Genomic DNA, 13,216 nt, shown 5'->3' with positions numbered 1-13,216 from the left:
ATCACTTAGCCAGAGTGGGCTTTAAGCACTGTAATTAAATCATTAGACCCCTCTTCCCTCCCCCTCTCCCTCCCCTTCCTCTCTCTCCTCTCTCTCCTCTCTCTCCTCTCTCTCTCTCGGCTCAGCCAAGCTCATCAGGAGCTCAGAGTGTGAAATGATGAATCTGTATTTATAGGGATGGAGTAATTACAGCGCTAACCTCTGAGGGGACCCAGGAGGGCCACAGGGCCACAGAGCAGGGTGCAGGGTGCTCAACCTCATTAGCACTGCCCAAGTGTGCGTGTGTGTGATAGAGTGTGTGACACAGTGTGTGAAAGGAGGTGTGTGTGTTCAAAGAAGCACAGTTGCTGTGTGTTTTGATGGTTAAGCCTGTCAATGAGGACACATCAGCCTGCCTCCTCCCACACGTGAGGGTCCATTTTTACACTTTCTCCCACGTAAATATGGTCCCCCCCCCCCCCCTCCAAAAAAAACCCCACCACCACCACTTTTCATCTCATACCTCAAATAGCAGCTTTAACATTTCTGCGACATCTGCAACTGATACCAAGGGCCTAGCAGAGTACAGTAGTCTATTCTTCTCAGCAAACATCTGTCATTTTCCACTCCACAGCTCCCGTGCGCTCCGTATCTCTGCCATCTCCTATCATCTTCGATCTCTGTCATTACCTCCACTCTCCTTTATCTCCACAGCTCTAAAAAAATATGCTCCACTGACTTCCGTCGATAATCACGGACATTCCTCGTGGATCTGTCCGACCATATCAATGCTTCCCGGCCCATCTGCTGGACCAGGAATGTCCGGGCATACCCCACGAGTCAGCAGTCAAAGCACCGAAAAATGACACCAAAATACGGAGAGATTATTATTATTATTGTTATTATTGTAGTAGTAGTAATTAATGAATTCATTGCGCAAGACACACATACACTGCGCACACATGCGCGCACACACACAGGTTACCTTTTCGGTAGACACAGTGAAGACTGTCGAAATTAAATCACACACATCAATACACACGCGCGCACACGCAGACGACCTGGGCTAACCAATGCACTAATCGCCTGCCCCGGGCATAGGAGGAGCTTGGTGCTTAAGTAGGCTGCCAATCAGTCACTCAGCTCCACATCCAGAAGCTCCTGCGGCCAGACATACGCATCAACTCCGCACTCGAAAGTGCCAAACTGCTCCTGAGACACAACTCGGTGGAAGGGAAGGCTGACAGATTCTTCTTTTTTTAAGTGGGGGTCATCCTGTTTTGTTTTGTTTTTTAACTGTCCCGCTTTTGCTGTTCTTTTTTGGGGATTCCTTCTTTCTTTTCTTTTTTTTCCTGCATCATCTTTCTTTTTTTCGCTCTTGTGACTTTGGGAGAGATTTACTGCACGCGTACTCCGGACATGTCTTTGCCTCAGCTGGGGTATCCCCAGTTCCTCAGCGCCTCCCATGAGGTGTACGGAGGCGAGCGGCCGGGCTCTGCCCGGGAAGGAACCACCGAGGGCGGTGTGAGCTCATCAGCGACCGCCGCGGCTGTCGGCTCCATGCTGGGGATGTACGGAAGCCCATGGGCGGCTCATAACTACAGTGCCTTTCTGCCGTACAGCGGAGCCACAGACCTCGCCCTCATATCCCAGATGGTGAGAGATGATATACGTTCAGGTGTTCATAAGAAAATAGTGAGGCTGAGCTTTTCACTGTAATGCGTAAATACAACTTGAACCATTTAAATGCGCGGGTTGTTCGCTTTGTTTTTGTTTGTTTTTTAAGAGAATTTTTGTGAATTGTATTGAGATAAATTAATAATTAATAATTAATATTTAATTGTCTGTGTGTTGGAGCTATAAATACTTGGGTGAATTGCAAAGAACTGAATAGCCACATAACACAAATTAACGATCTCTGGGAGCGTGACACTAAACTTCAGTTTCAAATTTAATTTGAGGTCATGGTTTTTGAAAGCTTGAACATAATGTTGTTGTTTTTGTTTGTTTTTTTGCTTTTTTTCTACAAATGTGGACCTGTCTGCTGTGACAGGCTGCACATTTTAGCATAAAGGCATTTATCAATATTGAATTAAATAAAAATCAAAACAAAATAATATGGTAGGCCTAGATCATAGAATTTTGCAAGCGATCTAAAATGAGGGATATTTGTTGTGATCTGTGTCTGATTACTGATTTTTTTCAAACTTGTTTTGTTTTGTCACGCAAAAAGTTTTTGCTCCAAATTTCCATTTGTATTTTCCTGTTTACAAATTTTCTGAACTTGAGGCGCAAATATCTTTAGAGTTGCTCAACAAGTTGCCCCCATTTTTTTTCTCCCAACAACATTCCAGGGCTCACAGTATGAGCTGAAGGACAGCCCGGGGTCCCACCCAGCTTCTCTACCTGTTCACACCGCCCAAGGCTTCTACCCCTACGGCCAGTACCCGTACGGAGACCCGTCAAGGGCCAAAACGGCCACAAGGGAGACCACCAGCACCCTGAAGGCCTGGCTGCAGGAACACCAGAAGAACCCTTACCCCACCAAAGGAGAGAAGATCATGCTTGCTATCATTACGAGAATGACACTCACACAGGTGGGCAGCGTGATATGTTTTCAGAGCTCAATTTGTATAAAATGTTTCAGTTCAGTGGTCTTTCTGGCACCTTACAAGCACAATTTGGTGGGCATCAGCCTCCAGGCCCACTTAAAATAAATCACTAATCATTATTTTAAAGGTTTTATTCTTCATTTTAATGTCCTTCAATAGCACTGCTATTTGTTATGAGAACTCAGTTGGCCCACATATGACTGTTTTTAATACACCTGCAGAGAAAAAAAAACCCAGTTCAGTTTTTTTAATCTGAGCTCAGGAATAATAAATAAAATCAGATGTCTTTTTAAATGTTTTATAATTCCCCATCTACAGATTTCAAACCACAGCATCTGAGTAATAATGCTTAAAAACGCGCTTTTCTTTTACAGGTGTCGACGTGGTTCGCGAACGCCCGCAGACGCCTGAAGAAGGAGAACAAGGTCACCTGGGGCCGCAGCGCTGAGGACCGGGACGGCCGCATCTTCAGCAGCGACAACGAGGACGAGCACGAGCACGGCAAGAACGGCAGCGACGACGAAGATGAAGAGGAGGAGATAGATTTGGAAACCGTCGATATCGAGAGACCCGAGGAGCAGCGCGAAGGGGAGCGTGGCTCCGCGAGGGGGGAGGCCGAGGCCTGCCTGTCCGCCGCCGAGCAGGCCTCTGAGTCGAAGAGCTCGGAGAGCAGCAGGACGCTTTCTGCGGAGGCCCTGAGAGGAGCCGAGGCGGGTGTTTCTCTCGGTAAATCGCCCAGTGTCAAGCTTCCCGCGGATCATTCGCCCGGCAGGCAGGAGTGCCAAAGACCAGCACAGAGCAAACCTAAAATCTGGTCTCTGGCTGAGACCGCCACGGCGCCCGACAGCTCTCACAAATCTCCCCCCGCGGCCCTTGCGCACCACGCGGCTTTGGCCTCCACCGGACACCCGGCCTTACTCCCGGGTCACGGAATATATACGTGCCAGATTGGCAAGCTGCACAACTGGGCCAACGCAGCTTTTCTGAATGCCAACTCTCTTTTGAACATGAGGTCGCTCCTGGCAGGGGCGCCGGCCGGACACCTGCCCGTCCACGGCGCAGTGCCGGCTGCGCGTCGTGACGCACGACCGGCAGCGGTCGGCACGGGAACGTCGGGTACGGAAGACGACAGCGATGTAGAGTCATCAGGGAGCTTCAGTCCAAAAAGAGATGGTATGGGCCTGATTTCAACGTCTCTTCTTCTTCTTCTTTTTCTTCTACTTCTTCTTCTTCTTCTTCTTCTTCTTCTTCTTCTTCTTATTATTATTATTATTATTATTATTATTATTATTATTATTATTATTATTATTCATAGGACTTGTTCCGTTGAATTACTCAAATGGCGACAACAGCAGCTCTCCTTCCTGCAGGGCAGTTTCACTTTATTTTCAAAGGTAATTTCACGAACACCTTGTCACTCACTAGTTTGTTTTCTTTCCCTCCGCAGATGAAGAGAGCGACCACAGGCCCGATTCCCTGAAGTCCCCCTTTCAGATGATCACTGACAGGTGATTTCAAATCAATTTTGGCATTATAACACCATCAGCCTCGATTAAATGAACCTTACAGCAAGAGGTAAACACTGTTACACCTGACTGGTCGGGGAGGCAGAACTCGGCACATAAATCATACGATTGAGTCCCCACTTTAACGCCTCGTCAGGCAGGAGTCTGATATATTCTGCGCCTCTCCCTCCCTCTCTCCCCTCCCAGCCTGCCCCCCCATCCTCCAACAATGAGCTATCGCCACCTATGTCATTTAAATAATCTGCCGCTATTTATTCACGCCCCCCCCCCCCCACCCCCCACCCCACCCGTGAATGAAGCTAATGTATGTCAAAGAAAGCCCTGATGGCAACATCATGAATGAAGCAGAGCGTGAAAAGACATAAAACAATTTACCTATAGTGGGGTTTTTAATTTGCATAAATACAGCTTAACACCGTTTGAAGGAAACAAACTCGAAGTGTTAAAAAAGTTGCTTCGTTAGTTTAAACGAAGGATTTCTTTTTATGAGTAAAATTGCCAAATTTGTTTCAGATAATATAATTATAATGTCTAGACTTTATTCACCTCTGAGCAATAGTTTCCTCTTCTTCTCTTTCCTCAGACCTCACCACGGGACAGCAGCACAGCGAGTTCTGACAACAACAATATGAGAAGAGAAAGAAAAAGAGGAATAATTTTATTTAATGGAGAACAGTTTAACGAAGGATATTTTTTGGACTGGGAGGCCTGTTGTAGTATTACTGTTTAGCTTCCACATGAAAAAGAGATGTTCGCGTTTTTTGTTTGTTTGTTTTTTTTAGTCTCTGAATCACTTGTATTTCTCTTTTATGTCCTCTTATGTCCCCCCTCTGTTCCTCTGTTGTGAATGGAAACCTTGGAAAAAAAATTGTAAATACAGGATATGAATTTGTCTTTAAAGAATATATTTTTTGGGAACTAAATAAATGTCATTATAGCGCTTTATTACTGAAGAAAATCCCACCACCTGTATTTAATAAGAGAGGACCGATTTCCAGCCAAAGAAATCAAAGAAAAAAGGGCAGAATTCAGATTAAGAAGCACTGTAAACTTCCTAAACTAAGCACCCATTATTATTATTAGTATTGTTATTATTTTTTTTTAGTGCCTGAATTTAGGATTTTTATAATATTAATTAACAATAAGTAACCAGTACAATACAGAGAGTGCAATTAATGTATGCAGAGAAATTCTCCTTCAAGAGCTCAAGTGGATTTGGTATTTTAAAGGTAATTATATATCTATATTAATATACATATAATACAAGTATTGCAGTTAATCTGCAGCTGACCTCGTCGTCCCTGTGTCTAGTTTGTTTCACACGAACCATGCAGTGTCAGCTCCTTTATTTTTTTAAACTACCAGGAAAGTCAGTTTTATTGAAACCTGCACTCTCGCCAACAAAGCTCGAAGACTTATGCCCGCGCCTTGGAAGCCACTGCAAACGCTGCGGAAATTGAAAATTGAAGATTTCCAGGACCTTGTGAACCTGCGCTTGTGCTTTCAGCCCAGGCCTCCTCGCTTTAATGTTGGATTATACCCCTCGGTGCCACCACTGCCGCCTCTGAAATATGGATCAGACGGAGAGGAAAGGCCAGCAAGCCAGTATGGGGGCAGCAGCTCACGGGGGAGGCGAGAGAAGGGGTTGGGGCGGTGGTGGTGGGCTTGTGTGTCACTTTGTGGCATCCTTGACGTTCACAGGCCCAAAGACAGGGGGGTGCATAGAGAGAAAAAGAGAGAGAGAGAGAAGATGGTGGGGGGTCTGAGAGCTGCTAACGGCGACTGTTTTCAAAGCTGTGGTCCGGTGCTTGGTTTAGCGGCACAGTTTGGGGCCTCTCAAGGGGCCCAGACAGCTCCAGGTTTACGTGCAGATAAAATTTAGATTGACGTGTTTGTTGAAATCTTTGCTAAAAGTCTTTGAAAGTCTGATATTTAAAATTATTAACACTTACTAGTTAGATGGAAGAAGGGAAGTGGCCTTAGCGAGGTGCTGTTAAAATGTGGCCTGTAAAGTGTGTGATGAAGTTTAAGCAGTGAAGTACTGCTGAAGTCTATAGAAGTACAAATTTGGGAGTAAATTTGGTTTTAAAAAATGACATATATTCAAAGGTGGAAAAATCTATATGTGGCAATATGTTAGATAGCTGCTTTCTGCCATCCAGTAGCTTAACATCAACAGTTGATAACAGGACAGCAGCTTGTGCATTAACTTTGATTTCTTTGTTAAACTGTTTTGTGGAATGGAAATTAATCTAAATGAGGTCCAGATTGGGCATCGAGCAAAACTACAGTTAGATGGTGATCTGAATGTAAATCATGCTCTGGAAGGAGAGGAGAATAAAATCAGAACCACCAGATTTGTGAATCTGGAGATTGGCTCAATGCTGCCACCTGACTCTCAGAGAAAGTAAGAGCACGGCTGCCCCCACGGTGGTGTCTGCACCACCTCTCAGGTACGATACGCAAACCTTTGCTGCGGGATCAGGTTTTGAAAGCCGAGCAGCTGCTGGAACTGTTGTTTGCAAAGAGCTGACATCCTGACAGCCATCCAATCGGAGGCGAAAAGAACTAATTTGGTCATTTTTTAATTTTATTTTGATAAACTGGAAAGGTTTTATCTGAGATATAAAATATATGAAGATGCACTTTTTAATTGACTCTCCACTGGACTTAGATGCAAAGCAGTGAGGAGTAACCCTAAGCCAGGCATCAAATACTACTTATTATGAACTCCAGTTCAAAAACACAAGCACTATAGTTTTTTCATCTTTAGGACCACAATCTGAACAAAGACCAAAATTGCCCATCGCCATGGTATATATATGTTTTTCGAAGTCAGACTGTCTTAAAAAAAACAAGTAAAATACTTTATAATCACATTATAATTTTAAAATCCTACATTTGATCTATTGTGCTCAAACATCACAGTTTGTCTCGTCTAACTTTTAATCGATTATCCTAAAAATTTGATCCACGTTTAAAAAAACAATATAGGCACAAGTGATGAAAATCTGAGATTTTACATTAGCTCTTTTTATAATTAATTTTTTTACAATTATCATTATATTAATGGTCCAGTCCAGTTCAGTTATTCTATTGTCTCCGCCGAGAAGCTTTCTCGGGCTGGCTCCCGACAAATCATCCCCACAAAGAACAACATGAAACAGCACACATAATCCTCCAATAAGAATCACTCAAATTTATATGTATATAACAAACACAAAAAAACCTAAACCTTTCATTTTTTAAACTGACATGTAGCAAATTTATGCATTTTCCCCATAAACAGTCTTAAAGGAATATGTTAGCCGTTAGCTGACTCAAAATCTCCCTTAAAAAACATCTTTCCTGATTTTGCTTTCCTGTGGACAAAATTATAAAGTGCTTATTTCCCTCAAAGAGATGCTGGCAGGCAAATTTTGCCACTCCTGGACAAAGACAGGACATTCTTTTAAACCTGTTTTTTAAGGTAAGCTACAAGGCTGCCGAGTGTGGTTTCATAACGATGTTGGAACCTCGCCGTAAATCTGACGTGCGTAAGAGGTGTGGGGAAAAAAAGAGGAGCATCGTGACTGGTGACGCTTTCTCAAAAGTCAGCACGGTGCTCGTCTGTCCCTCTGCTTTCCCACAAACGTACCCAGAGTGTCAGCAAACGAGGGACGAAAAGAGCAAATTTAAGTCTAAAGAAGGCAAATAAGGGAGGGAGAGATGATGCAGCGAGGGTTGTCATTGATGTGAGAGCGGCGTGGAAGGGAGCCAGACACTTGAGGCCATTTTCATTTCCTCTGCCAGCTCTGACAGACTGCCATGAGCACCGCTGAGGAGAATATCAGCCGCTCTTCTCGCTCGCACCCCTTCACTCTTTCGAACAATATGTTATTCTGTCAGAGTTGGAAATCAGTGAGCTTAGCATGATGGGGCTGAAAATGACATCAAATGGCCTTTTTATATCTGTTACACGGCGTGTCCAAAACATGTTGCGTTATGAAAGGAGTGGAAAAAGCAGAGCAGATCCAAAATATGATTAGGTTTTTCTTTTTTTCTCTCTTTTTTGTTGTTGTGCCAAAGCAAACTCCATCAGAGTTTAGGGTCCAAATTGTCCTGAAACTTTTCGACTGGTAGAATCCAACAGTTTATAAAAAGAAACACAACACAACACAAGAGTCTCTGTGTGGAGTTTTTAGAGTCATATCAACTCCTCAAACTCTCAGTGTGAGCAGAGTCTTTATTGGTGCTTTGGTATTCTGATATAGGCTCTTTGGTGAGTTCTAATCCCCATTAATAAGGCAGATTATGGAAGGGATTTGGCTTTGATTTGCGTGTCCCACTGCTCTTTTCTGTCAGCGTCTCACTCTCTCTATATATATCCTCGCGTTTCCTTTCTCTCTGCTCCTCTGTCGTCTTGATGGGATGTTCAGGGATTGAACAATGATCGCCTCCATGTGTCATCCCCCCTCACAGCCCCCCCGTCATCACTCTTTTGCCATCCTCCTGCGATTATGCCCACATGTATGAGGGCTCCCGGTCGCCTGAATAGATTTGTTAAAGGCCCCCAGTGGATGAGAGAGGTCCAAGCCTCGAAGCCTGGCCCTCGTGTGCAGGTCTATCCCCTTTTCGAGGGACTCGGCATGGGGGTGAAATCCCCACCGGTTGCCCCTTCCTCCTACAGCGGTTACCCCTCTGCTCCTCCGCCACGCAGAGATAATCGGGCTTATGTAAAGACGACGTGCTCTTTTGACAGTCATCAGCTCATCAGTGATCCAATCGAGCCCAAATCCGCCATTGTTCACCCCTCAAAGTGTCTCAAATCCGCTTGTGCAGGAGAGAGGGCCTGCACTCTTTATCCTGCCAATCACTCCTGACATTCCTGCCACAGTTGCCATGGCCTAGGGTCAGAGGTCGTGAAAACAGAGAGCATGAGCTGACTTGCGGAGAATGGCGAAGCGCCGAAGGAGGGACTCTCTGCTCAACGGCCCCATTGGTCATCCAACGCAGGGGGTAAATGTAGACAAGTTAGGACTCTATAGCCCCACTGAGAGGGCCAGCCGGACAGAAAGGGACATGAGCAGGGGAGGAGAAAGAAAGGGGGGATGATGAGGCAGAGAAAAAGGCCATGGGAAGAAAAAGAGGGCAAGAGAGGTGTGTGGGGGAGAAATGAGAGTTAGGGAGGGTCAGTGTTTGATTGCCAAATAGGCTTTACAGAGCTTGACCTCAAGGGGCTTGGAGAAGAAAAGGACTGACACGCGGTTAAAGTCCCTGGAGAAGTAATAATTAACATGGTAGTTAATATTTGTGGAATTTTTAATGGACTTTCTGCACGTAAAACTCTTTAACACTGCAGCTCAAGACCAAGCTACAGAAAAAAACAACACAAAACAAAACGGTGTGTGTGTGTCTGGATGCTAACTGCTGAGCTGTAATTTGAAATGGAAATGTACCTCCCAATGCAATGAAGCTAATGCATGTCATCGCAGGATAAGCGGGGCACTGGGTTAAATCTGTTGTAATGTTGTCAAAAGAATAATTTTCTGTACCCAGTGTATACGTAAGTGAGCAAATGTTTAGCCTAGACAAGATATCATAGGGAATTTAGACCATTCACTGTTCCTCCGCAGGGATTAGTGGAATTAGGCACAAAAGCAAAGTATCAAAACTCATGGGTAATTCAACAAGCTCCACAATACTGAGTTTACAGAGTGCTGCTGCTTAGCCTGCTTTATTGTCGCGTTGCAGCTGCGAGTACGGTACAGACAAACAGCAAACATCGCCACTGCCTTTAAAAAGCAGACAAATTTAATATACAGGGGGAAAATACACACAACAAATGCTATGAAAGAGTGGGAGTGATAAGTCTTTTCTCTTGTTGTCTACCCATTCACGGCAATAATCTGAGAGAGGAAGCCGATTAGGAGCGAAGGGGAGGTTTGCGGTAGGGTGTTCGCATCGATGGCTCTTTTCAGCCATTTTGAAACAATGTTTATCCACGGGTTTGTTATAGCGTCGAAACTTAGCTTAGTTTACTGCTGGGAGAGTCCTAAAGGCGGGCTGAGGACTCACTGCGTCTTTGTTCAGCATCCATTGAGGCATGCTGGTGTGTTAGAGAGGGGCGGAGAAGCTGCCCCAAATATCAGATCTTGGGGATTTCTGTAATTTGTGCCACCGTTTTCAGAATATCTGGGAAAATGTTGCGGGAAATGCACTCCGCGAATGCTTGTTGAGGGTCTATGGACTCACTGACTGGATATCGCGAACACCATTAACCCATGATTTGACCTTTTTTAGTGAAAAATTACTTTTGTAGCATGGAAACAGTTAGAAAACTATACTAATCAGTTTTTGTTTATTAAGCCATGAAAGCCTTGTGTACTTGATAAGAGACAGTAATAAAGTAAAAATTCCAATACAAACAACTTATGTGTATCATATTCTAGACACAGCATCAATTTAAATGGGTCTAATACTAAACTACAGAAAAAAGGCATCTTTATCAGTTTTAATTACCCAGATATTTGGTTAAAAGGGACCTATTAGTTCGGTGGCCCAGGCAGATCAAATGCACATGAGCAAAAATAGAAAAATGTTGGAAAAATACACAAAACACAACAGAAGTTGAATAAAACAGAAGTGTTTTTGGAAATTCATCAACGTGATGGAACAGCTGAAGTGACAGAGGCCAAAATAATCAAAGGTTTGTACTGAGACATGCTTTCTGTCTCTGAAATCACTTTTGTTATGTTTTGTGAAGTTTTGGGATTTTTTAATTTTTTGAGTTGAGTTGAGCATTGAGTACCCCACAGACCAGTTGTGCCACATATTTTTAACCCTGCCTCTAGCTGACAATATACTCTCTGCAGGTAAATGGGCACTCTGTAGCTACCAATGAACAGATGAGCTGCTAAGACAGCTGAACCATAATTTCCTCTTTAGCTGGATTTTTATAAATGTTACTGATAAGAGCAGTGGCGCACTCACCTGTGTGTGAAATAATTGAAACCTGGAGTATGGTGAACATTGATTTTTTGCTTTCCATGTCAACCAACCTTGGGCAGCTTTTGCCATACTACTGTGGCACATTTGTAGAAGACAATGCTAATGTGGCCAGCATTTTTATACAATCATTCATTTTTCCCAGTGGAGCTCTTGGCATCAAAGAGAAACAAAAACTCTACTAACACGCTAATCTGTAAAATATTTACCTGGCAAACATTAGCATTAGAGGTGTTATTACCATGGGAATTAAACATGAAAAACCAGTGATTTAATATAATCTACTGTGACTTACATCCCTTTCAATGACTACAGCACTACACAGCAGCCTCAGCTTATCAACACACTTTATGGCTAATTAAGGTTAGCTGACTAATGCTAGCAGCATTAGTCAGCTAAGCTAACCTTAGCCAACCTGTAGCCAAAAAAAGCTACATTCTGGTTGCTCCCTTGCCACAACCCTAACTAACCCTCAAACATAACATAAGAAACATAGCAAGTGTAGTTGGTGCACTGAATGCAACATATATCAGTCATATTTGTTCAGACTGCTTTTAGACAAGTTACCTGTTATAAAGATATTGACGTTAGCATTGTTAGCATTGTTAGCATTGTCACTGTGAACATGTTAGCATGTTTTACCTCAAACTGCGGCACTGCCAAGGAAACGCATAGAAAAGCTTTCCATTACCTCTAAATTGGAGGTATCTAAAGATTTTTAAACAACATATTAAAAAAATAGCTTAAAAATACATTTAAATTCATAATAGAATGATATCATGGTATATGGTAAGATACACTAAGACAGGGTGAAGCCCCCTCCCCCCGCTGTCTTTACTTTGTGAATAATGATAGATGGCTCATGGGTCACATATCTTCACAGATTAATTACACTTGAGATGCATGCACGTGCATGTACATACACTGTATCATTCTACCACACACACACAAAAACGCACACAAACAGTTGCAGAGTAATGTGAGTCCTCATTCATTTGCCCAAGTCGTTTAGGGTAATAGAGCTTAATGGAGTGTATTAACCCTGTCCAGCTTGCATTTCCCCTCCTCAGATGTGTGTGTGTGTGTGTTCACGCACATGCACAGGGAAAGGGGAAACCTGCCAACTGTTTATCTGCAAGAGACACACACACACACACACTGGGGGAGTACAGATCTGGTTTCCCACTGTCACAGATGCTTACCCGCCTCTCCATTAGAGATGTGATTGGAGTGGACATAGAAAACCAGCAGCCTTGTTCCCATAGGGGCAATCTGAGGAAATTATTGCCCAGCTCCTCTCCGGGGAGTGTCAGCGCTCCAGAAAGAAGCACTTAATCGACTGCTATCACATGCGACTTCTCTGTTGGCTGCATTGCATAGGTTTTTGAGGCATTTGGTGTGGATTTATACTAGTGAAATGCGTTTGATGACACGTGATCAGTCATGGCACACAGTAGGCTCTCACGGGAGCTGCTGAGCTCTCTAGATGTGGAATGCAGAGATCAGACAGTTAGCAGCATTTGCTGGGAAATAGTGGAAATGAAGATTGATGCCTTAGTTAATATCTTTTGTCTACCTTAATCCACATTTCTGTTTGATATGTGGATAAAAACCTAAGATAGTGTCATTACTGAAGAAGACTATTTTTTTAATATTATCCTTACTGTGTTTGGCCTCCTGCACTTTAATAGCATGATATGCTAATTGGACAAAAAATAATAATAATAAAAAAAACTGGTGTGAGCTCAGCTGGGTAGAAGCTGCTGGTGGTCAAATTTCTTGGGAGGTCCATCCATGGATGTAACATGAAATCTGCAACCACACCCAAGTGAACAGCATGCAGACAAGTAGATCTACTGTGTCATCTTTAGTCACTCACACAGTTGTGGCTGACCTCCTCACCCTGGTCAATAACAACTGCAAACTGAGCCTGCTGCACCCTCAGGCTTACACCACCGCACACAAGCAAATACACACACACAGGCACCACCAGCATTGTCATAAGGGTGTAATTCTCTAGACTGCCAGAGGATGGCAGCTGAGGTCCAAGCTGTGGAACTACAGAAGCCGAAACACCAGGGAAAATGTGAAATAGTGAATCTATTATCATGG

The 13,216-nt window shown here is 43.6% G+C and overlaps 1 protein-coding gene across 1 annotated transcript; it reads left to right on the top strand.

The window, feature by feature from the left end:
• Window positions 1-1,136: 1,136 nt before the first annotated feature.
• Window positions 1,137-5,265, top strand: irx1b (iroquois homeobox 1b). Its single transcript, XM_006806654.3, has 5 exons — window positions 1,137-1,635; window positions 2,334-2,576; window positions 2,966-3,764; window positions 4,039-4,099; window positions 4,701-5,265. Exons 1-5 carry the CDS (start codon window positions 1,399-1,401, stop codon window positions 4,747-4,749), a joined length of 1,389 nt encoding a protein of 462 aa, XP_006806717.2. The 5' UTR covers window positions 1,137-1,398; the 3' UTR covers window positions 4,750-5,265.
• Window positions 5,266-13,216: the final 7,951 nt, after the last annotated feature.

The sequence above is a fragment of the Neolamprologus brichardi genome, chromosome 22 (assembly GCF_056152115.1).
Source record: "Neolamprologus brichardi isolate AB-2024 chromosome 22, ASM5615211v1, whole genome shotgun sequence".
Classification (NCBI taxonomy): domain Eukaryota; kingdom Metazoa; phylum Chordata; class Actinopteri; order Cichliformes; family Cichlidae; genus Neolamprologus; species Neolamprologus brichardi.
The sequence above is the reverse complement of the archived record's forward strand: the minus strand, read 5'-3'. Positions and strand labels throughout refer to the sequence as shown.

Bases quoted from the DNA above. Each gene is read 5' to 3' on its own strand.
- irx1b (XM_006806654.3), top strand. From the start codon at position 1,399: ATGTCTTTGCCTCAGCTGGGGTATCCCCAGTTCCTCAGCGCCTCCCAT. The intron at 2,577-2,965 runs GTGGGCAGCGTG...TTTCTTTTACAG, and splicing joins CGAGAATGACACTCACACAG to GTGTCGACGTGGTTCGCGAA. The intron at 3,765-4,038 runs GTATGGGCCTGA...TTCCCTCCGCAG, and splicing joins CTTCAGTCCAAAAAGAGATG to ATGAAGAGAGCGACCACAGG.